Here is a 22512-nt window from a genome sequence, read left to right on the forward strand (position 1 = left end):
TCATTAATTCTGGTCTGTAGAAAAATGCCTTGAAGCATATGGTGCTACTTAATTAGCTTGGCTTCTAATTGCCTGTAGCCTAAAGAGTGTATTATATAGGCTATGATGATGATTTGTAACAAAGGGAACACTTTACACATGTAAAATCCAAACAACCCTCTTTTTTTACTACTATACAGTATTTTTGCACAACAATATCTGTAATCGTCATAATTTCCCAAATAAGGTTACAAATATCTACAAAAACAATAAGGGGGAACAAATGCAATAGGCTACATTAGAAAGTATGAGGTTACTGTGCGAGACAAAATACAACAGTGAAAACTCACAATGGAGTAAACGTTTGACTTGGCTACAGTAGTTCATGGCTGAATGTCAATGGAATTAGAGGTTGGTGAATGAATTTGGCCTTGGTGAGGTTATAGATGCTACTTCTACCTAATATTATGTCAGTATGTGACTGCATTTAGTTAGCAAATGGACATTGAATGAATGGGAAACTATCGCTATGCATGTCAAGGTTGCGTAGAATTCATATGGTGTACATATTCACTCAATGTGAATTAAGAAAACAAAACACACAAGCTTCATTCAATTATCATCTGTGATATTTGGTGGAGCAACAGACAATTAAAAGCATACTTACAAGAAATAGGTTAGTTTTGACTCACTGGTTTACCGCCTTAGTTAATAAGGCGATAAACCAGTGAGTCAAAATCAATATCTAATAAATAAAAAACATAAAATAAAAAATGTCAAAGATTTTGCAGTAAAACCTAAATGACTTCTTCACCGCCCCTTCTCTCAACATTACTTTGAGGCCTGACTGACTGGATGGTAAAGCGAAATGACGCATAATCCCTCTCAGGCTCAAAGGAAGATTCACCCCAATGAGAAAGTCAGAGTCCTCTAAAGTTCATCCTTTATAGAGTCTGTTTCCTCCTCTTCTTCCTCTGCTCCAGTCCCTTCTTCTTCCTCTTCACGGTCCTCTAACTCTTCCTCCTTTTCTTCTTCCTCCTCCTCTTCTTCAGGCTCGTCTTTTGTCTGCTCTTTCCTCCCCATCTCTTCCGCCTCTAGTTTCTTCCTCTCCTGTTCCTCCTGAGACACCTTCATCTTTTTCTCTGGATCCTACAAAACATGAAACAGAGACAGCCATTTTAACAAACCACAGGAATTAGCATTTTTACAGTTTGTAGTGTGCTGTTAGGCAACGTTGCAAATATGTCTTCATAAGGATCTGAAACCAAACTAGTGAATTTATTCAGACAAATAATCCTTTAATAATCCAAATTGTCAGGGAACAAATTGTCAGATAACAAATTGGGGTTAGGGGAATGCGACTCAAGAGACACCAGTGTGAACACCCACTGGGCACACACTGTTTGAATCAATGTTGTTTCCACATCATTTTAATGAAATAACGTTGAACCAATGTGGAATAGACGTTGAATTGACGTCTGTGCCCAGTGGGTATGTATCAAAGTTTGAACCTGAGAGGTGAGTACCACTGACCTTAGTCTGACCCCAGGTCTCATTGCCAACCTCTTCTGCCAGCGTAGCGTCGTCTGTGATCAGGAAGTTATCGAAGATGGTCCCAGATTTCACCTGTGACAGCAATGAACATGTCTGAATTACTCCAAATATTTCTGGGCAAAAATATTATTTCAGGGATGCATTTTCTCTTTTCAATTAAAAAGGAAAAATAGAGCCTTTTTAAATAATGATCACAAACGGAATACTTTTCAATAAGATTCCACTCTTTAGCATTACATGTCAATAATTAAGGTATTGAAACGACTGAAGAAGGTCCTCCACAGTACCTGCCACAGGTCCAGACCAATGACGCCGATGCTGTCGAATCTGTATATTTCAGAGTCTGCGCTGTATTCTGGATTGTCAATCTCAGGATGCACCCATTTGCCCTTGTAGTCAGGGTTATCGATCTTGCGGGGTTTCCATTCACCCTGAGAAGGCAAACAAATCAATTAAACAGCTGTTCATATGACTGAAATGGCAATAGAGAAAACTACTGTCATACTCGATGTCTCATTATCAAAAAACGAAATGTGGTCCTGTCATGTGTATAGGGCCAGGAAACACCTTAGCCCCAGTTATGAAGTGTCTGACTGCTTGCCTTATAGTCAGGGTTGGAGACCATGGGTGGCTCCCATTCACCGTCCATCTCATTGTCCCAATCCTCAGGCTTCTTAGCGTCAGGGTCAGCAATGTTCTCTGGCCTATCCCAGTCCTGACAAATGACAACATTGAATCATTAATCCCACATTAACAAAGTGAAAATCATGAGACACATTCTACTCATAAAAGATAGACAAAAGGGATTGCTTTTGCATCAAGAATAGCTGGCTAGATACCTGGTCGGCCAGTCAGTTTCTGCCATTGTCCTGCCAATACAATAATGTGGCTTGCTAGCATTGTTGAATGCAGAAACAGCCATGGGTCTCTAGACAGAAAAGGTGTCTACCGTTATCTACCCACCTCTGGTTTCTTATCGTCGGGGTCCTCCACCCTCTCCCTCTCGTCCCAGTCGTCTGGCTTCACAGCCTCTGGGTCCTTGACCTTCTTAGGGGGCAAAATATCCCAGTCCTCCTCCAGACTTCCAGACTCCACTTTCTTGTTGTCAATCTTCACCTCGTACGTGTTGTCAGGGTTCAGGATCAGAGTGTACAGATGAGTGTACTCATCATCCTGGAAAACAAAAGAAAGAAGATTGATTTGATCCACCCAATGTGGATGTCACATGGCGAAAAAAGCTAATTTGTGACATATGCTTTACCTTGCACCTGACGTCCTTGCTGATGAGGTGATTCTTGCCCTTGTAGTTGATAATGACATGAACTTTCTTGGTACCTGGGCCACAGATGTCTGGACCTGGATATAGGAAAACCACTATGATTAGCAGTACAAATTAAATATACAACCTGAACAATTGATCTAAATGTTGAATGAGGGGGGTACGGTGTAACTAAGTGGTTATCAATCATTTTGCTAGTACCATCATTATCTCATTGGTAATGGACTTTACCGAACATGATGTTGTATTTGGAGTCTCCATGCATGTCTGCCTGGTCGAGGTCAGCGGGGAATAGTTTGATGTAGCCTCCCCCACAGTCGATGTTCTGCTCGTGCTTCACAGTGAACTGGATCACCAGGGTCTTGCCCTGGTTGCTGAAGGGCTCAAATCGAGCAGAAGAAGAGTAGAAGCGGGCATCCTGGCTGGTCTGGAGACCTGAGGGGAATAAGATATGTTTTGGACTGTTTCAACTTCGGAGTTGCCTCCTGCTCCACAGTCCAGAGGAAAAGCAGAAATGTGTAGAGAGACTGATTCTGAAATTCTCAGAACAATGGTGGGGTCACGAAACTGACTGACCAGATGAGGTGTAGGCAGTCATTGTAAAATAAGAATTTGTTCTTAACTGACTTTCTCTGGATTAAAAGTTGAATACAAATATTTTATCACATGGTCTTAACAGAGGAATCAAAATATTGGACAAGCTTATCTTTAGCGTGCACTTTAAACTGCATGAAGCCTCAGGTTCAACACACGATAGCTACCTTTGTCTTTCTCTGGATCTCCATAGAATTTCCCAGGTGTCAGGACAAATTTCCCGTAGTCAGACCTATGGCTGGATTCAACCCACCGGGTAGTCCAAGCATCTGACAGCAAAAACAGAATCAAATACTAGAAAGGCCACAATATTGGCATAGTTGAACACAAATTTAGCTAACGTTGAAGGTTTATTCAAGCACTAGGCTAGCGTCACCCGTTGGCTAGGTAGGTACATTTAATTAGCTGGCTAACTTGATAGCTAGCCAGCCACCATTTTTGTAAGCGAATGTGGCTAAAAAGCAAACTATATATGCACTATTGCGTCTAACGAAGCACAGCTAGCTACTATCGTGGCATCATTATGGTAAGATTAGCTCTGACAGTTAGCTGTAAACTAGCTAGGCTAGTTCGACATTTCCAGATAACTGGCAATAACGGCAGTCTACACTAAATGAATGGAACTCACCCCCATCTTCAAACTGCTCTTTAAAATACAGCGATGGTTCGGCACTGGCTAGTGCAATCAGTGCACTGAATAGCATCGACCCTCGCATGACGTGGCTTGTTAAATTTAAAATGATAGTTGACCACCCTGCTAAATGCAGTTTCCCCACTCCCTGTCCGTCTGGCCAATCGGTCTACTCTGAACAAATGTCCGATTGTCATTGGTTGACAGGGAAGCTGAGCCCTTGGATGCTGTGGTACAGCTAATGTACCATACTGTATTCAAGAAATTAGCAACACAAATTTGTCAAAGGACTGAAAATGGTATTATCGCTTGCCTGAAGCATCATACTGCACCCACCGTTGATATATAGGAACAATCTTCAAGTCATATCCTCAGCTAATAGTTAATGTAGCAAATATGAAAAACGGCATAGATTGATTATGTACAAATCCCTTTTTATTGGTTCTGGACAATGAGGTTACACTTACTGGTTTTATTTACCAAGCTAAAGTAGAACACATGTACAGTTTAATTAGGTTTATTTTGACATCTCTCCAATCAAATTGCTAAATTATAAATTCAAGCCAGTGATGCACTGCTTTCTTCAGGACAACTGTAGGTCAGTGGTAATGGCAGTTCCTGCACACCCTCCTGACCAAACACTGGAGGGAAGAAAAAAAAAGACAAGTGAGCCAAATAAAGTCACTGGTAGGCTGAAACATTAGGAATCACTGGGGAGAGATCAGTATTCTTATTGTCATCAAGATCTCAGGGAGAGAGTTCAAGAATTGAATCATCATTTGCTAACCCCACAATTTAACTATGAATCATAGACCAGAGGGGTATACTACAAAGCAGGATCAGCGCGTTAGCATTAGCCAGCTAACATTGATACAACTATATTGACAGGTCCATCAAGCAAGCTAAACCTGATATTACAGACCAACTCATTGAGCCCACTGAAATATACCCCTCATGTAAAGGGTCATACACTGACTCAGTAAAGCCAGTGGCAGATACTGAAAAATAGTTTTTGCATGTGTAAAATAACATACCCGCTCAGTTGATTCTCACGTGTTGGGGGAATTTATTGCACATTCATCTCGTCTTCCAACACCCCCTTGAACCTGGAGTGGGAATAAGCAATGGGTTCAGGAGCAGCACACAAGATATTCACCCCATTAAACCCCCAGAAATAAATGGAACGGTTGGAGTATAATCAGTGTACTCATATGGCAGAATCTTTTCATCACTGGCTGTTGAAATGCAAAGGCAGTGTTGCGCAAGTGCTTACTTTTACTTGTGGTCCATCTTGCGTAAATTTTGACAACGAGAACCAGGATCAGTCACATTCCTATCTCGCCATACCTGAAATTGAGAATTTGTCAGGAAGTGCAGGAAGCCATATTTAAAATCAAATCTAATTGCCAATACATCAGATAGGAGCGAAAGACAATGCTGATAGTTCTTCATGGTTAATCTGCTGAACTATGCTGTCATCATTTGTATCAGCAACGGTTGAGTGTTCCAGCTGCAGTAAACACTACTTACCAGCAACTGTTACATGAGGAGTCACAAAGGTTCCACCCAAGGGACCCCAGCTTGAGGCATACCACCTGAGGAACAAATAAAGTTGATTCATAAAATGGAATCATGGAGCAAAAATAACCATACAATCTTATTTAACAGTGGATACATCAGATAGGAGCGAAAGACAATGCTGATAGTTCTTCATGTTTAATCTGCTGAACTATGCTGTCATCATTGTATCAGCAATGGTTGAAAATGCTTGCAGCCAAAGTAAACAGGACTCACCATCAATGGTGATCATTGTGGCTGGAAGTTCAGACCATGGCACTCCAGCTGGAGGCAAACCTGAAACAAAGTTCAATCAAGATTGTTTCAGAGGGGAGGCATTTTAGAAAAATTATAGCAGTAGATAATTTCATTGATCTAAGATCCTTCATAGTCAGATTCCCAATGATACTAATCAACGGCATAGCTAGTAAAAATCCAAACAGCTAAGGGTTTCCATGAAAACATACCAGGATTGAGCAATCTCCTGGTTTCTCACAGGATCAGCAAGAAGTTAATCTAAAAGGAAAACATTCACTATTAAATTGGTCCAGTCATAACATGTCAATCACATAGTTTAATAGATAGCCATCAGTTTGAAAATGTGTCAGAAATCACTTCTGTCCACTACTCTTATTCAAATATTCATCACAGGCTAAATATTAATTACAATGAGTTATCATCAATGTGTGCCATACCTGATTGTAAACCATTAGATACATTAGTCATCCAGGATCACGTGTGTTGTACTTCATAATCTGAAAGTTTACAGAGGAACGGTTAGATATCACAGACAAAGTCTTAGTGGAATGAAAAGTTCAAATCCAATCCATGTCTTGTCAGTAAAGTTGGCGTTTCCTCAGGCGTCTCAGATGTCCCTACCAACATGTTCTTCATCACATCAGACACGGATTAAATTCCTGACAATTTACTTAAATAGTAAAAATGTGTTGATTCTGATGTAAAGTAGAATTAAAGTCGGCTGTTGTGTGAAAGATGTAACCAAGCTATAGTAGTTCGTGTTAGCAAGTTCATGCACACATGGCAGGCCACGCATGCACCTTGACTTAACGTTACACGCAAGTGAAATACTAATAGCAAAGCTGGCCACCAAGCAAAATGTTGGCGTTTTTATTTGATACCTGTATATAGTTCCTCATTTCAAGTTAAACTACCTTGTAAAAACAATCGAATAGTTACTTTTTGAAGCGCACAATATGACCTCCACATTTCGACTGCTGAGTTCAGCGCGGAAAAGAATTTCAGAAGGGGTGACGTTGGTATTTGTACTGTGGCCCCGCTGGCTTGTGGGTAAAATTGGCGTCACATTACATGACGTTGTGCGCTGTGTTGTTTAGGCTTTGTTGAATGCTATTCTGGATCCTTGGAACGTCCCAACTCTGACGTTACCCCATTGAAGTTACAATTGTAAATGGTTAAGGTAAGGGTTAACGTTAGAGTTATGCAAGGTTATGGTTATGGTTAAGGTTAGAGTAGGGACGTTCCAAAGATCCCGGGTTGGACTTAAACCATTTGTTTTGTAGCTAGTCACCCGCCATTCCACTCGCTAGTGCTTCGTTCCATCAGATAACCTTTATGGTGCTTCTGGTATGGTGTCTACCATGTAATGCCATAATTATACCTAAACACAGCTAGCCACCTAAACGTGGAGAAACGAAATACATGGTTGCAAGCCGTCAGCACTAACCAGGTAGCTAAGTGAACAGACAGTAAATGTGTTAGCTAGCCTGGTGGGGTAGCTGGTTAGAAATCTGCATGGGGTCCCACTGTGGGGGCATTGCTTGACAGACCTGATAACCCTAACCACGGCCACAAATGAAAATCATAGCCAAGCCAAGCCAGCTAGCTCACTGATAAACAATAGCTTGTTTTGAATTGCTGTTTCCTAAATCCCTAAAAAGCCTAATATTAGGAGTGTGTAGTCTGTTGTCAGACAACCATTTCAAGTCATCTGTATTTATGAACTCAGAAATCTAGCTAAAGTTATAAAACATCTATATATGTTGGAGAAAGTTTCAGTGCCAACCGATTTCAGTACCAACCGAAATGGTATTGTTAGTTGGGTAACTCAATGATCTAAACTTACCCCCTGGTGTGTATGTGTTGTGGTTTCAGGCTGTGGAGATAGCCAGTGGGTAATGATGGAGCAGAAGGAAGTGCCGGACACAATTGGTCAGGCCAGACACTCTCTCTTTGGATGCAACAACAAGAGGTTAGTGTGTGCTAATGAATGCTTATTGATGTTGTCTAGTGCTCTTCAAAATCATTACCATGTCACTCATCACTGTTCAACAAATTGGGCATGATCTTCTCACCCTTAATTGAATATTTGATTAAAATGCCATACAGGGGGGATAAAAGGCAACGAGAAAACAGTACTGACGAGGATGGAGGGGAAGTACAAGAGAATGACTGGGATGAAAACTATGAATGTGACAGCAACATATCATATTTCGAAGATGAGATGGATCAACTTTTGGACCTGTAAGTACAATAAGTTTCACTATTACGACTTCTCTCACATGTCATTCCTTGACGACTACAGTACTGATACATATCATATAGCTAGCTGTATGTGCAAATCTTATGGAATGCAGCATACACCTTGAATTATGTGTTTTGTGTTGGGCCACTCATTCACAGTAAGCATGTGTTATTATATATGATTTTTTTTAAATCACAGAATTGTATTTCTTGACTATTAAAGATGAAGGGCTATTCACTTGTGCTAGGGATCTCACAATAAACTGATTTTGCTTCACCCTGACTACATTTTTTCATTGATTTGTTTTCAGAGAGGAAAATAAAGACTGTTGGACAGAACCTTTAGAGACTGTAGACGGCAATGGGGCAGCAGTTACAGAGACTAGAGGGAGGGATGACTCCCCTCCCAAAGCGACAGTCTCTTCACAGTCCAGAGTAAGGTTTCCCTCGTCTTCCTCCTTAATAGATTCCGATTTCAAAGAAGCGTTGGATCAACTTTTGGACCAGTGAGTTGAATCAGTTTCAGTATTATAACTTGTCTCATAAAATGCCATCCCTTGACCACTACATGTGATATTATGCCTTCAAATGATGGTATGATTATTATTTTCTCACACATAAATTTGTTCCTTGACTATTATATATTTGCATGTACTAGGGATGTCACAATTAACTGATTTTGCTCACTCTTATCCTTATTTGTCTGTGATACGTTTCAGAGAGGAAGATGAAGACAGTTGGACAGAACCTTCAGAGACTGTAGATGGGAATGATTCCCTGTCCAATGGGACAGACTCTTCACAGCCCAGAGTAAGAGGTTCCTTCCCTCTCTCCACTGAGGCTTCAGAGTCCAGTGGGGAGGATGAAGACACATTTTCCTTTGAGACAGAAGCCATAGAGACCAGAGCTTCAAACAAGAGAAAAACCATCTCCAGCCCTAAAGGAACACAGAAAAAGAGGAGAAAGAAGGCCAGGCCTCCATCCTCTCCCCTTTGGTTATCCAGCCCTGCCAAATCCAGAAGGAACGCTCATGCAGCCACACCTCTTATCATTGGGTCAGAGAGGAGGTGGAAGACTGAGGATGAACCAGACCAAGAGCCTAAACTGTTCCCCTTTGAACCAGCTAGGACTCCAGGACCCCAGCTGGACACTTCAAAGAACTACACTGTTCTAGAGCTCTTCCAGCTCTTCTTCAGTAATGACGTTGTTGATACTCTCTGCTCAAACACCAACAAGAATGCCAAGAGAAGACAGGAACATGGAATCAAAGAACCATGGAAACCTGTGTCTGTGGAGGAAATGTACAAATACCTCAGCATTGTAATCTATATGGGTCTGCTGAATGTGCACACTGTATCAGACTACTGGGTCCCGAACAGGTTGTATGGTATTCCTTTTTGCCGTACAGTCATGACTATGACAAGATTTCGGGCGATCACCTATTCACTGCACATGAGTGACCCAGCAGAGGATGAGGAAAACGACAAGAAGAAGGGGACTGCGGGGTATGATCGGCTCATGAGAATCAAACCTCTCAAAGACCAGATATTGGCGGCATGCAGAGCCTTCTACCACCCATTCCAGAACCTTTCCATTGATGAGCGTATGGTGCGCTCCAAGGCCCGCCACAGCCTCAAACAATACATTAAATCCAAGCCCTACAGGTATGGATTCAAGCTGTATGTTTTAGCAGATTCAAGAAATGGCTACACCTGCGACTTCAATGTCTTTATGAGCAAGAACCCATCTGTTTCAGGCAAAGGGGAGAGCTATGATGCTGTCATGGACCTGTTGAATATCCCTCACTTGGGCACTGGGTACCACATTTACGTTGATAATTATTTCACCAGCGCAACTCTCTTCCGTGACCTGTACAAGAACAAATTAGGAGCTTGTGGAACCATACGTGAAAACCGTGTGGGCCTCGCTGGTGTTCAGGAGAACAGTATGCCTCCCAGAGCAAAGAGAGGGACCATCCGCTGGCTTCGTGACGGGGAGCTGCTCTTCACCAAGTGGATGGACGCACGACCAGTCATCATGTGTACCACCATCCATAAAGCCTTTGCAAAGGAGCAGGTGCAACGACGCAAGAGGTTAGAGGATGGAACCTGGACAACAGAGCCTGTACCCGCCCCAGCGCCGATTAAGTCCTACAACAAGTATATGGGGGGTGTGGACCTGTCTGATTCCCTTATCAAATGCTACAGTGTGGCCCAGAAAACCATGAAGTGGTACAAAACCTTCTTCTACCACTTTGTAGATGTTGCTGTGGTGAACAGTTGGCTCATGCACAAGGACATGGCCGTGACAAAGAACACAAAGCCCATGGCCCAAAAACAGTTCAGGGAGAAGCTGTGTTCGCAGCTTGCTGACATTGCATTGAAAGGGGATGTTCAGGAGGAGAGGGGGGAGGAGCAGAAGGAACAACCGAGCGAACAGCGAGTGGAAAGGCAGGGTGAAAAGCATGGTGAAAAACAGGATGAAAAGCAGGGTGAAGAAGAGGAAGAGGTGGAAGTTGGTTTATTGTGCTGTCCTGTGCCCACAAAAGATCCCATCACTGTTGCGTTGTGTAATAAAGCTTCTGAGGGAAGGAGGCAGTGTCATTTGTGTAAGCACAAGACCATTTGGCAGTGTGAGTCCTGCAAGGTGGCACTCTGCATAATACCAGATAGGAACTGCTTCAGAATATGGCATGTGAAAAAAGACAATGACGAGCAAGATTCAAGTTAATAGTTTATTTTCGTTCCAAGGGTTAGGCCTACAGGATTTCTGAATTGGTGGGATGTATAGAGAATTGTTGCGCCTATATATTGTTGCACATTGGGCCAGTAACCGAAAGGTCGCTGGTTTGAATACCTGATCGGACAAGGTGAAAAATCTGTCGACTTGCCTTTGAGCATGGCACTGTAACCTAATTTGCCCCAGGGGTGCCATACTACTATGGCTGCCCCTGTAAATCAACATATTTCACTCCACCTATCCGGTGTATGTGATGACAAAACAATTGTATTTATTTTTTAATTCAAATGTATTTGTGTTCACCACAAATGTTTGCTTATGGTTGCCAATAGTTTTGTGCGGTAAACACATGGCTTGCTATAACTGCCAAAAGCTCAACAATGCTTTCTATATCACGTATCAGGAATTGCTGAACAAAAAAACATTGGAAGACATTTTGCTGTCCATTAGAAAATTAGCAACTGTTTTCTTTATTGATCATTTTGGAAATTGTTTCAGATCATTATGAATTAGTTGTTCACCTTTATGCTTTGGAATTGCCACTTTGGGAACATCTCAGCTTGCCTGCTTTGGTTACCAGGGTTTGGGTTAATAAATAAAAACATCTATAACATTCCCTCTGTATTCTTTCCATTTTATTTAATTGTTTCATTAAATTACATTTTGAAATGAACGCAACTAATTGAACTATGTTTCTTTTTTTAGGTGTCTTGTTTTGACATATTATCTTATGTCTCCAATAATGTACCATATTAGGGGGGAATAGTATCTGATGGATTAACAGTATCTGATAGGAACAGTATATAATTGATTCAGTTTGGACACAAATATTATGATTGACTTAAATATTTATTAAGAGAGAACTTTCACATGAGCATTCTGGAGCTGGACTTCTCACAGTTCTCTTGAGATCATCTTCTTTGACTCTTGTATTGATCCAAATGATTATCGCCCTCTTGCTCCTCGCCTCCTTGGAGTCTGTTTTCTCCTTGTCATAACTGTACCAGAGACATTTGTATCTGTCCCTGCTGAGTTCGGCAGCACCAGGGCCAGTATGTTAAAGATGCACTATGCAGAAATTGTTCCGGCATTTCCTGGTTGCTAAAATTGTAATAGTTCACCTAATTTTTGTTTATTTGACAAAAAACAAGTATAAAAACAAAAAGTGGCAGCATAGAAATAACACAGAACAGATCTGCTTTTTAGACTTGCTTTAAATGAGAATGACAGATCTATAACTCACATTTCTATGTGAATTTGGACAGGTCGTCCAAAAAGTGACATATTGCAGCTTTTAAAGATATTCCACCTCTTCATCACCTTCAGCCTCAGATGCTTCTTCAGGCAGTGAGTTGTCCTCATTACTACCCTGGCTGCTGTGTTTGTTCTCCAACTTCTCGTTCCAGAGCCCATTTCTCTCGGTTCTCTTCAGCTTATTCTTCTTCCTGGCTATCTCCTCCTCCCACTCTTGCCAGCATCTTTCCGGCCTCCATCTTGTTTTCTCACCCTTGAGGAGTTTTGCCCAGTTCTCTTTCTCTCTCTCGCTTTCGCTGGGCATGGCTGCAAATCACTCCACCGTTAATGTAGAACTGATCACTTTGAGTCTCCTCCCTTCAGTATGTTCTTGCAATCTTTCTCTCATTTCTCGCTTTTACTTTTTAGTTCACCCAGCCAATCACTTTCCCTGGCCCCGGTCTGGACCCTACGGCTGTTCTCCTGAGCCTTCTTCTGAAACTTATGCTGGGCTTCCTCCAAAGTTGAGGAAGACATAATCTTATTGTTGCCCCTGTGAGGCAACTTCATCCTCACACTCTTCATTCTCAATGTCCAGCAGCTCTGTCTTCCTTGTCAGCCCTGTGCCTCGGTGCTGGGTCAGCCTTATGCTCGAGTCCATACTCAGGTGTCAGGTCTGGTTTTGGCCTGGGCTTGCACTCGATGGCCCCGACATTTGGCACAGGAACAGGGACAGCAGGCACCCACTTTCTCTGGACCCTTTTTTTGTCCTGCTGCACACTCCATATTTGTGTTCCCCCATGTCTTCTGTCCTCTTTTTCTTTCATAATTTTCTGTCTTTGTGTTCTTACCTTGTACACTAAAATTCTCTATCTCACTCAGTCTCTCCTTCATTGCCTTCTGTTCCCTCCTGGTCATCTCTGCCTCCTGCCTCTTGTTGGCACAAAACAGGGATGTACAGTATGGAGGTGAACAATCTGAAGAAGACTCTTCTTGGGTTGTCCTTATTTATGTCATTCAATTCCATTCCATCATTCATTCCATTGTCATAATCGGAACTACACTGAACAAAAATATAAACGCAACATGTAAAGTGTTGGTCCCATGTTTTATTAGCTGAAATAAAAGATCACAGAAATGTTCCATATGCACAAAAAAACGTATTTCTCTCAAATTGTGTGCACAGATTTGTTTACGTCCATGTTAGTGACCATTTTTCCTTTGCCAAGATAATCCATCCATCTGACAGCTGTGGCATATCAAGTAGCTGACTAAACAGCATGATCATTACACAGGTGCACCTTGTAAGAGGACAATAAAAGGCCACTCTAAAGTCTGCACTTTTGTCACACAACACAATGCCTGAGATGTCTCAAGTTTTGAGGGAGTGTGCAATTGACATGCTGACTGCAGGAATGTCCACAAGAGCTGTTGCCAGAGAATTGAACGCTCATTTCTCTACCATAAGCCGCCTCCAACGTCATTTTAGAGAATTGGCAGTACGTCCAACTGGCCTCACAACCACAGACCACGTGTAACCACGCCAGCCCAGGACCTCCACATCCGGCTTCTTCACATGCGGGATCGTCAGAGACCAGCTACCTGGACAGCTGATGAAACTGTATTTCTGTCTGTAATAAAGCCCTTTTGTGGGGAAAAACTCATTCTGATTGGCTGGGCTTGGCTCCCCAGTTGGTGGGCCTGGCTCCCAAGTGGGTGGGCCTGCCCAGTCGTGAAATCCATAGATTAGGGCCTAATTTATTTATTTAAATGGATTGATTTCCTTAAATGAACTATAACTCAGTAAAATCATTGAAATTGTGGCATGTTGTGTTTATATTTTTGTTCAGTATATTTTTGTATGTCAGTGTTACTTTTGTCTGAAAAGGTACAGAGGGTTCTGAAGCAGCAATTTTTTTTCCTGATTTCCTGATATTGTGTCTGTAAAAAGCATAAAAACTAGGCTGAGCCCCATCTATATGAAATACTACAAACCTAACCTAAAGGTTAAATAAAAATAATCTTAATTTTTGTTATCTCAATTAAAGAACATGAACATACATGACTCTGATTGTGTTTGACATCATGACTGGAATTACATTTATCAAATGTGAAAATTCTGACAGGACAATGCCCCCAGACTTAGATCAAATGATGTTCTCTATTTCCATCCAAAAATATGAAAAGGCCATACTTCTCATCAAAGTATTCACATTTTTGATATGATTGAACAGATTAACGAATACACTATTTCTCACCTGTCAAAATGCATTTTTCCTTCCACCAAGTATTGGGAAAGAAGTAAGAAGGACGCTTTCATTTTTGGACAAGGCCTATTTTGCATGTGGGTTCCACTCCCATCCTGTTGGAGGCGGTAGTATACCACACTGGTCGTTTACCAATTGCTTTGAACCTCAGTACGGGTGAAAAAGATGGCGGCGCCCTACAGTGATACGTGTAACGAGAAGATGCTTTAGATAATTATTACTTTATAAAGATAAATAATACTTAGCAAAATGTTTAAAGAAACAGCACAACTGTTTAAGGCCGCAGCTCCTTTGCTTGCGAAAACGACGCTTTTAAAAGAGGTAAGAATCAGCTCGACACATGGAGGGAGCAGTGTCCATGGGCATCGATATTTCAATGTCACCTGCAGTATATGTGCGAAGGTACCGCCGAGAAAAAAGCCGCGAGTCAAGGTGGACATACCCGGACTCGAGCGCATTACCTATGGCGATAGAATGCACTATGTTCCTGGGTTGGCAAAGCCCTCTTTCCCTACCTGGGTGCGAGACTGGAACGACCCCTCTCATTATTATGCGCCGAAAGAGGAAGAAATGCCACTCCATAAAGAGAAGTCTTGCTTCGTATTTAACCAAAGGACAAACGCACTTGAAGGTATTTTCTATTAATGTTCTATAAACTGTTGGCTCCTATTATTGATCCTGTATTAGACAAATGGAAGATATAAGTCAACAAAAGAGATGCCACTAAATGTCAATTGGAGGCCAAAATATAGAAATCAATAAAATAAAAATGAATCAATTGTGTGTATTCTCTTTAATATTTATTCCTATGTTACAGGTGTCAGGCAAGCACTGTGGCTCACTAAATCCAAGCTGACGAAGGGACTTCCGGACCAGGTTTTGTTATTGGCTGAGAACGAAGCCAATCAGATTGAAAACCAGGATGAGCGAGTTCAGAATGCCATCAGGCATGCTCGCTTCTGGGACACCACAGAGGAACGACCGTCCAGAGAAAAGTTCTGGTGAGTCTAGTCTAGAGGTCGACCGATTATGATTTTTCAACGCCGATACCGATTATTGGAGGACCAAAAGAAGCCAATACCGATTAATCGGCCGATTAAAAAAAATAATATGTATTTGTAATAATGACAATTGCAACAATATTGAATGAACACTTATTTTAACTTATTATAATACATCAATACAATCAATTTAGCCTCAAAAGTGCAATATGTGCCATGTAAGAAAGCTAACGTTTAAGTTCCTTGCTCAGAACATGAGAACATATGAAAGCTGGTGGTTCCTTTTAACATGAGTCTTCAATATTCCCTGGTAAGAAGTTTTAGGTTGTAGTTATTATAGGAATTATAGGACTATTTCTCTCTATACGATTTGTATTTCATATACTTTTGACTATTGGATGTTCTTATGTTCATATGTTCAGCTTTCATATGTTCACTTTAGTATTGCCAGTGTAACAGTATAGCTTCCGTCCCTCTCCTCGCTCCTACCTGGGCTCGAACCAGGAACACATTGACAACAGCCACCCTCGAAGCAGCGTTACCCATGCAGAGCAAGTGACGTTTGAAACGCGATTAGCATTGCGAAGAGCTGCTGGCAAAACGAAAGTGCTGTTTGAATGAATGCGTACGAGCCTGCTGGTGCCTACCATCGCTCAGTCAGACTGCTCTATCAAATCATAGACTTAATTATAAAATAATAACAGAAATACAAGCCTTAGGTCATTAATATGGTCGAATCCGGAAACTATCACGTTTATTCTTTCAGTGCAATACGGAACTGTTCCGTATTTTATCTAACGAGTGGCATCCATAAGTCTAAATATTCCTGTTACATTGCACAACCTTCAATGTTATGTCATAATTACTAGAATTCTGGCAAATTAGTTCGCAACGAGCCAGGCTGCCCAAACTGTTGCATATACCCTGACTCTGCGTGCAATGAACGCAAGAGAAGTGACACAATTTCACCTGGTTAATATTGCCTGCTAACCTGGATTTCTTTTAGCTAAATATGCAGGTTTAAAAATATATACTTCTGTGTATTGATTTTAAGAAAGGCATTGATGTTTATGGTTAGGTACAGTCGTGCAACAATTGTGCTTTTTTCGCAAATGCGCTTTTGTTAAATCATCCCCCGTTTGGCGAAGTTGGCTGTCTTTGTTAGGAAGAAATAGTCTTCACAGTTCGCAACGAGCCAGGCGGCCCAAACTGCTGCATATACCCTGACTCTGTTGCAAGAGAAGTGACACATTTTCCCTAGTTAAAAGAAATTCATGTTAGCAGGCAATATTAACTAAATATGCAGGTTTAAAAATATATACTTGTGTATTGATTTTAAGAAAGGCATTGATGTTTATGTTTAGGTACACGTTGGAGCAACGTGTACCTAAGCGATTATATGCAACGCAGGACAGGCTAGATAAACTAGTAATATCATCAACCATGTGTAGTTAACTAGTGATTATGATTGATTGATTGATTGTTTTTTATAAGATAAGTTTAATGCTAGCTAGCAACTTACCTTGGCTTCTTACTGCATTCGCGTAACAGGCAGGCTCCTCGTGGAGTGCAATGTAAAGCAGGTGGTTAGAGCGTTGGACTAGTTAACCGTAAGGTTGCAAGATTGAATCCCCGAGCTGACAAGGTAAAAATCTGTCGTTCTGCCCCTGAACAAGGCAGTTAACCCACCGTTCCTAGGCCGTCATTGAAAATAAGAATGTGTTCTTAACTGACTTGCCTTGTTAAATAAAGGTGTAAAAAAAAAATACCGATTTCCGATTGTTATGAAAACTTGAAATCGGCCCTAATTAATCGGCCATTCCGATTAATCGGTCGACCTCTAGTCTAGTCGACCACTACTCAGATGAACGCAAACAAACTAGCCCATGACCCATAATTGTCTTTGTCTGGTGTCACAGGTTTTCATTCACATCAGAATCACAAAATACATGGCTGGGCCAGCTTGGGTCTCTGAACATTAATTCCACTGTCTCTGGGCTGACATGTGGCATCTCTCTTCTGTCCTTTGTCTCTCTAGTGTGGCTTTGCTGAGGAGCCTGATCCACCTGTGTGGGAGCCTGCAGGTCAGTCATCCTGGGCTTGGCAGGAGGATCCTGGCGGAGAAATACAGTCTGGCTGCCACATGGAGCAGAGGTAGGCCCGTGACCCCTGACCTCATTCAATAGCATTATGCAATAGTGGTAAATACAGTATTATACTGGACTTTGAATGTATTTGTTGTTTTAGTGTTACTGAAATAACACTATTGCCCATCTCCTCATCAAGTTGTATCCAGACCAAAATCAACCCCCTAAGCCCCACTAGTAGGTAACGTGTCCAGGGCCCATTATTTAATATCTATGAGATAGACAGGATAGCCACAGTACATAGGCTACTACTACACACCATTGACCAATAGTTTAGCTGTTTTATCTCACCTCTTCCTGGCCACCTGTCCTCCAGGTGAAGACTTGTTCCAGGTGCGAGGGCAGAATGGGTTGCTGCTCAACAGCATGGCCCCTCTCCCAGTGCTTGCTGGGAAAGAGGAGGTCCAGAGCACGGCCGACCATGTCCTGGAGACGTTCTACCCAATCTCTCCGACCATTGACCTGCAGAGTGTCCAGGTCTACGAGGAGCAGAACCATACAGGCAATACTACTGTTTGTCAATCAACCAGTCATTACAGCTACAGATCCATACAATTTGTATGTAGAACAATGGAAATGTTGAATTCAGGTCAGGAATGAACTCACAATTAAACCTCTGTTCCTTCAGGCTTCAAGGAGGACTACCCTTACCCTCATGCCCATACCCTCTTCCTCCTGGAGGCAGGAGACACCCCTGTCACTCTCCTTCCTGAGCAGCTCCGTGCTAAGATGATCATGTTTGCCTTCGGGAACGCCCTGGCTCGTGCTCACACACTCCACGGGGTAAAGGCTGTTTGTAACCTTACACGTAAATTAATTACATAATGGTATAATGTCCAGTACTTTATTACACAGGGGTAGTAGGTACACATTTGTAACAGAAATTATAAACAGTGATTGAATGGGATAGAGATTTGATCAGGATTTCTGCTTGGCATAATGAACTGATGGTTGCTTACAGTGGCGGACTTACAATTTGGCAGAAGAGGCAATTGCGACAGGCCTCACATCAGCAAGCCCCCCCCCCCCCCATGCTCCGCTTGAGGCCCCCCAACCCGAGACAAACCACACACAGTCGTGGGCTGCTCAGCTCATCGCTCTCATTCTGTCTTGCTTCAGCAGGTTGGTTCAGCAGCAGCAAAATCTGTGTGAATCTTTACAGATTTGTGAATGAAATGGGGAGGGATGGGTTTTGTGCCTGGGTACTGTGCCCAGGTTAATGAGGCCAGCCACATTGTTGACAAAAAAGGCCCCCAAAAAGTTTGTGAATCCATACAGACGAATAATAATTCATAAAAGATCAATAATTTATTTCCATACATATATTTCATATCAATATTAATACAATTCTAGTTTTTCTTATACTAGTAGAAACAAGTGCCATTAATCACCCAGGGACTGGTTCATAATGGTAGAAACAAATGCCATTAATCACCCACGGACTGGTTCATAATGGTAGAAACAAATGCCATTAATCACCCACGGACTGGTTCATAATAATGTACTATTCCACCCTGACAGAGTTCCCGTGCATTGTTACACACAATATGATTGCAAACGTGGCTTTCATTGAAATTAAGCCGCAACAATGAACACATCCTCCACCGATTTCTCCCTCCACTGATTGTGTATGTGGGTCACGCGTCTAGTCTTGAGCGATTAACCTACATTTCTGTGGGGGTTTTTTTTCTCTTTTTTTCCCCCCGTTTTTTTTAACAACTAATTGACCGATGTCTGTTCAGTTATTTGAATTCCATTTCATTCTGTTTTTTTCTGTTAGCTCAATGCGAACATTGCACAGTTTCTCTAGAGATTAACTGTGCAATGTAGTAGGGAGTTTCCAACAGGCCAATATTTTTCACAGTTTAGCGACAATGACCATAATTCATTGCGCATCTTCTTGTCCGGTCTGTTTCTTTTACGCCTACTACAGAAGAGACCGAAGACTGCATGATCGTGAGGTGATCTAGAGAGCAGCTGTTGCTTTGTGAGGTATCTCTACCTGAAAATATATTATCGAAATGATTGATAGTTGGTATTTAGGAGTCATATAAGTATGCCTTATTTACTATGAAGAACTACAAAATAGTGACATGTCAGACAGCACACAGTAGGCAGCAGCTCTATTGAGATGATGACTTGGAATGAAATAAAAAAGTCATCAAATAAAACAAATATACAGAACATCTGAAATATTTTATTAAAGTAATGTGAATAAATTATGGAAATCACAGGCTACAAAAAGAAAACCAGCCACGTCACGGACACCGACGTCACGCTTCCAGACAAACTAAACACTTTCTTTGCCATCGCCGCGGCCCGCTAACAAGGACTGCGCCCTCTCCTTCTCAGTGGCAGACGTGAGTAAAACATTTAAAGATGTTAACCCTCGCAAGGCTGCTGGCCCAGACGGCATCCCTAGCCGCTTCCTCAGAGCATGCGCAGACCAGCTGGCTGGTGTGTTTACGGACATATTCAATCTCTCCCTATCCCAGTCTGCTGTCCCCACATGCTTCAAGATGGCCACCACTGTTCCTGTACCCAAGAAGTCAAAGATAACTGAACTAAATGACTACCGCCCCGTAGCACTCACTTCTGTCATCATGAAGTCCTTTGAGAGACTAGTCAAGGATCATATCACCTCCACCCATACCCACTTCAGTTTGCATACCACCCCAACAGGTCCACAGATGACGTAATCGCCATCACACTGCACACTGCCCTATCCCATCTGGACAAGAGGAATACCTATGTAAGAATGCTGTTTATTGACTACAGCTCAGCATTCAACACCATACTACCCTCCCAGTTCATCATCAAGCTGGAGGCCATGGGTCTCAACCCCGCCCTGTGCAATATTGGGTCCTGGACTTTCTGAAGGGCCACCCAAGATGGTGAAGGTAGGAAACAACATCTCCACTTCATTGATCCTTAACACTGGGGCCCCACAAGGGTGCGTGCTAAGTCCCCTCCTGTACTCCCTGTTCACCCACGACTACGTGCCCATGCACGCCTCCAACTCAATCATCAAGTTTGCAGACGACACAACAGTAGTGGGCTTGATTACCAACAACGACGAGACAGCCTACAGGGAGGAGGTGAGGTGTCAGGAAAACAACCTCTCACTCAACATAACAAAGGAGATGATTGTGGACTTCGGGAAACAGCAGAGGCAGCTCCCCCCTATCCACATCGAAGAGACAGCAGTGGAGAAGGTGGAAAGTTTTTAAGTTCCTCTGCGTACACATCACAGACAAAGTGAAATTGTCCACCCACACAGACAGTGTGGTGAAGAAGATGCAACAACACCTCTTCAACCTCAGGAGGCTGAAGAAATTTGGCTTGTCACCCAAAACCCTGACAAACTTTTACAGATGCACAATCGAGAGCATCCTGTTGGGCTGTATCACCACCTGGTACGGCAACTGCACCGCACTCAACCGTAAGGCTCTCCAGAGGGTGGTGCAGTCTGAACAATGCATCGGGGGCAAACTACCTGCCCTACATGACACCTACAGCACCCGATGTCACAGGAAGGCCAAAAAGATCATCAAGGACAACAACCACCCAAGCCACTGCCTGTTCACACCGCTACCATCCAGAAGGCAAGGTCAGTACAGGTGCATCAAAGCTGGAACCAAGAGACTGAAAAACAGCTTCTATCTCAATGCCATCAGACTGCTAAACAGCCATCACTAACTCAGAGAGGCTGCTGCCTACATTGACACCCAATCACTGGACACTTTAATAAATGGATCACTATTCACTTTAAACAATGCCACTTTAATAATGTTTACATATCTTCCGTTACTCAAATCATATGAATATACTGTATTTTATACCATCTATTGCACCTTGCCTATGCCGCTCTGCCATCGCTCATCCATATATTTATATGTACATATTCTCATTCACTCCTTTAGATTTGTGTGTATTATGTAGTTGTTGGGGAATTGTTAGATATTACTGCACTGTCGGAAATAGAAGCACAAGTATTTCGATACACTTGCATTAACATCTGCTAACCATGTGTATGTGACCAATAAAATCTGAAGTAATAAGCAGTAATGGGCAGTCACTACCATCATGAAAATTGTATTAATTGTTTTAGTCTGTGTTACAGCATTCATCCCACATAACGCATAAAAAAAAGATACAAATATAATCGAAACCAAACCTTAAACGCTCAGCACTATGTTGTTCAACCTCTCTTCCCCCTCCCTTCAGACTAAGCCTGGGGTGCTGGAGCAGCCCATAGTGGTCCAGTCGGTGGCCACCAACGGCCGGATGTTCCAGTATGTGGTGTTCCAGCTCAACACCACAGACCTGCAGGCTGACGAGGGGGTCAAGAACCAGGTGTGGGTGGAGAATGACCAGCTGCTGTATGACTTCGCCAAGGTCCGCCCCCTCATCAAGAAGAGGGTGGTGCAGGTAAGAACTTCTTAGTTTTTTTCTTTATTTGTCTCTTTTCAAAAGTTATATAATCAAACCGTTATAAAATACACTGTACACCCTTATAGGGTCCCACATCTGTTATAAACAGAAATGGATAGTAACAGGGAATCCATTTTACTTAGTAGCTTAGATTTTATACAAATGGTATTTCAAACATCAAAATGAACAGGTTTTGTTCTCTCTGCTTTGCCCCTGCAGATACCACCAGGTCTATCTGGGTACAAGCCTGAAACCTTCCAGAAGTTCCTGTCCCTCTATCTGCATGGAGCTGTGTGAACTAGCTACATTAAACAGCACCAAAACAACAATGTTCCACTATTCATAACCTCCCTATTTCTACTGTCATTACTGTAATATCTGAAAATAAAGAGACCCTAGATACTCTATCTCATCAGAGTCTAAAGTTGCATTGCGTTTCTCTTCCCTGGCTCAGTTTTGAATTAGATCTGTAGAAGAGGATTGTGATCCATATCTCTTATCGCTTAAGAAAATAACCAAAATAGCATTGTGGAAATGTAGCAATGTATGTCATTATGACAAACGAATTATTTTGAGATGCTTAATTTGTTTCCAG

The 22512-nt window shown here is 42.1% G+C and overlaps 3 protein-coding genes and 5 non-coding genes across 13 annotated transcripts; 2 read left to right on the plus strand and 6 right to left on the minus strand.

Moving 5' to 3' along the window:
• Positions 1–141: 141 nt before the first annotated feature.
• LOC106599148 (calreticulin) lies at positions 142–6868 on the minus strand. Of its 4 annotated transcripts, none has more exons than XM_014190253.3 (16): positions 6792–6868; positions 6290–6349; positions 6062–6110; positions 5832–5891; positions 5568–5632; positions 5311–5384; positions 5072–5143; positions 4035–4678; positions 3574–3675; positions 3044–3247; positions 2795–2889; positions 2497–2706; positions 2135–2248; positions 1821–1964; positions 1513–1605; positions 142–1128 (listed from the first exon to the last, which is right to left on the minus strand). In XM_014190253.3, exons 8-16 carry the CDS (start codon positions 4120–4122, stop codon positions 910–912), a joined length of 1269 nt encoding a protein of 422 aa, XP_014045728.2. In that variant the 5' UTR covers positions 4123–4678; positions 5072–5143; positions 5311–5384; positions 5568–5632; positions 5832–5891; positions 6062–6110; positions 6290–6349; positions 6792–6868; the 3' UTR covers positions 142–909. The 4 variants fall into 4 exon arrangements, with proteins under 4 accessions (XP_014045728.2, XP_082829442.1, XP_014045729.2 ...); XM_082973316.1 differs by having other exon boundaries at positions 6814–6841; XM_014190254.3 differs by having other exon boundaries at positions 6767–6841.
• Positions 5202–5274, minus strand: LOC123741950 (small nucleolar RNA SNORD47). The gene has a single exon (XR_006769473.1). It is a non-coding gene; the product is annotated as a small nucleolar RNA SNORD47 (small nucleolar RNA).
• LOC123741953 (small nucleolar RNA snR60/Z15/Z230/Z193/J17) lies at positions 5444–5528 on the minus strand. Its single transcript, XR_006769476.1, has one exon. It is a non-coding gene; the product is annotated as a small nucleolar RNA snR60/Z15/Z230/Z193/J17 (small nucleolar RNA).
• Positions 5706–5789, minus strand: LOC123741954 (small nucleolar RNA snR60/Z15/Z230/Z193/J17). The gene has a single exon (XR_006769477.1). It is a non-coding gene; the product is annotated as a small nucleolar RNA snR60/Z15/Z230/Z193/J17 (small nucleolar RNA).
• On the minus strand, positions 6178–6248 carry LOC123741923 (small nucleolar RNA SNORD75). Its single transcript, XR_006769448.1, has one exon. It is a non-coding gene; the product is annotated as a small nucleolar RNA SNORD75 (small nucleolar RNA).
• On the minus strand, positions 6422–6501 carry LOC123741951 (small nucleolar RNA SNORD74). The gene has a single exon (XR_006769474.1). It is a non-coding gene; the product is annotated as a small nucleolar RNA SNORD74 (small nucleolar RNA).
• Positions 6869–6918: 50 nt separating the features above from the next.
• LOC106599149 (piggyBac transposable element-derived protein 4) lies at positions 6919–11451 on the plus strand. Of its 3 annotated transcripts, none has more exons than XM_014190255.3 (5): positions 6919–7032; positions 7728–7824; positions 7962–8096; positions 8408–8602; positions 8816–11451. In XM_014190255.3, exons 2-5 carry the CDS (start codon positions 7751–7753, stop codon positions 10824–10826), a joined length of 2415 nt encoding a protein of 804 aa, XP_014045730.3. In that variant the 5' UTR covers positions 6919–7032; positions 7728–7750; the 3' UTR covers positions 10827–11451. The 3 variants fall into 3 exon arrangements, with proteins under 3 accessions (XP_014045730.3, XP_014045732.3, XP_014045734.3); XM_014190257.3 differs by lacking the exon at positions 6919–7032 and adding an exon at positions 7039–7302; XM_014190259.3 differs by lacking the exon at positions 6919–7032 and having other exon boundaries at positions 7749–7824; positions 8408–8531.
• Positions 11452–14469: 3018 nt separating this feature from the next.
• Positions 14470–22341, plus strand: mrpl37 (mitochondrial ribosomal protein L37). The gene is made up of 7 exons (XM_014190264.3): positions 14470–14966; positions 15153–15336; positions 17375–17490; positions 17800–17985; positions 18112–18266; positions 21711–21914; positions 22137–22341. Exons 1-7 carry the CDS (start codon positions 14585–14587, stop codon positions 22212–22214), a joined length of 1305 nt encoding a protein of 434 aa, XP_014045739.1. The 5' UTR covers positions 14470–14584; the 3' UTR covers positions 22215–22341.
• Positions 22342–22512: the final 171 nt, after the last annotated feature.

This window comes from Salmo salar, chromosome 03, assembly GCF_965601325.2.
Source record: "Salmo salar chromosome 03, fSalSal1, whole genome shotgun sequence".
In the NCBI taxonomy this organism is placed as follows: Eukaryota; Metazoa; Chordata; class Actinopteri; order Salmoniformes; family Salmonidae; genus Salmo; species Salmo salar.

Coding starts and splice junctions, on each gene's coding strand:
- LOC106599148 (XM_014190253.3), bottom strand. CDS start 4,122: ATGCGAGGGTCGATGCTATTCAGTGCACTGATTGCACTAGCCAGTGCC. Junction 3,248..3,573: donor AGATCCAGAGAAAGACAAAG/GTAGCTATCGTG, acceptor TATTCCCCTCAG/GTCTCCAGACCAGCCAGGAT. Junction 2,707..2,794: donor GCAAGGACGTCAGGTGCAAG/GTAAAGCATATG, acceptor TTTGTTTTCCAG/GATGATGAGTACACTCATCT.
- LOC106599149 (XM_014190255.3), top strand. CDS start 7,751: ATGATGGAGCAGAAGGAAGTGCCGGACACAATTGGTCAGGCCAGACAC. Junction 8,097..8,407: donor ATGGATCAACTTTTGGACCT/GTAAGTACAATA, acceptor ATTTGTTTTCAG/AGAGGAAAATAAAGACTGTT. Junction 8,603..8,815: donor TTGGATCAACTTTTGGACCA/GTGAGTTGAATC, acceptor GATACGTTTCAG/AGAGGAAGATGAAGACAGTT.
- mrpl37 (XM_014190264.3), top strand. CDS start 14,585: ATGTTTAAAGAAACAGCACAACTGTTTAAGGCCGCAGCTCCTTTGCTT. Junction 18,267..21,710: donor GTGCTCACACACTCCACGGG/GTAAAGGCTGTT, acceptor CCCTCCCTTCAG/ACTAAGCCTGGGGTGCTGGA. Junction 21,915..22,136: donor TCAAGAAGAGGGTGGTGCAG/GTAAGAACTTCT, acceptor TTGCCCCTGCAG/ATACCACCAGGTCTATCTGG.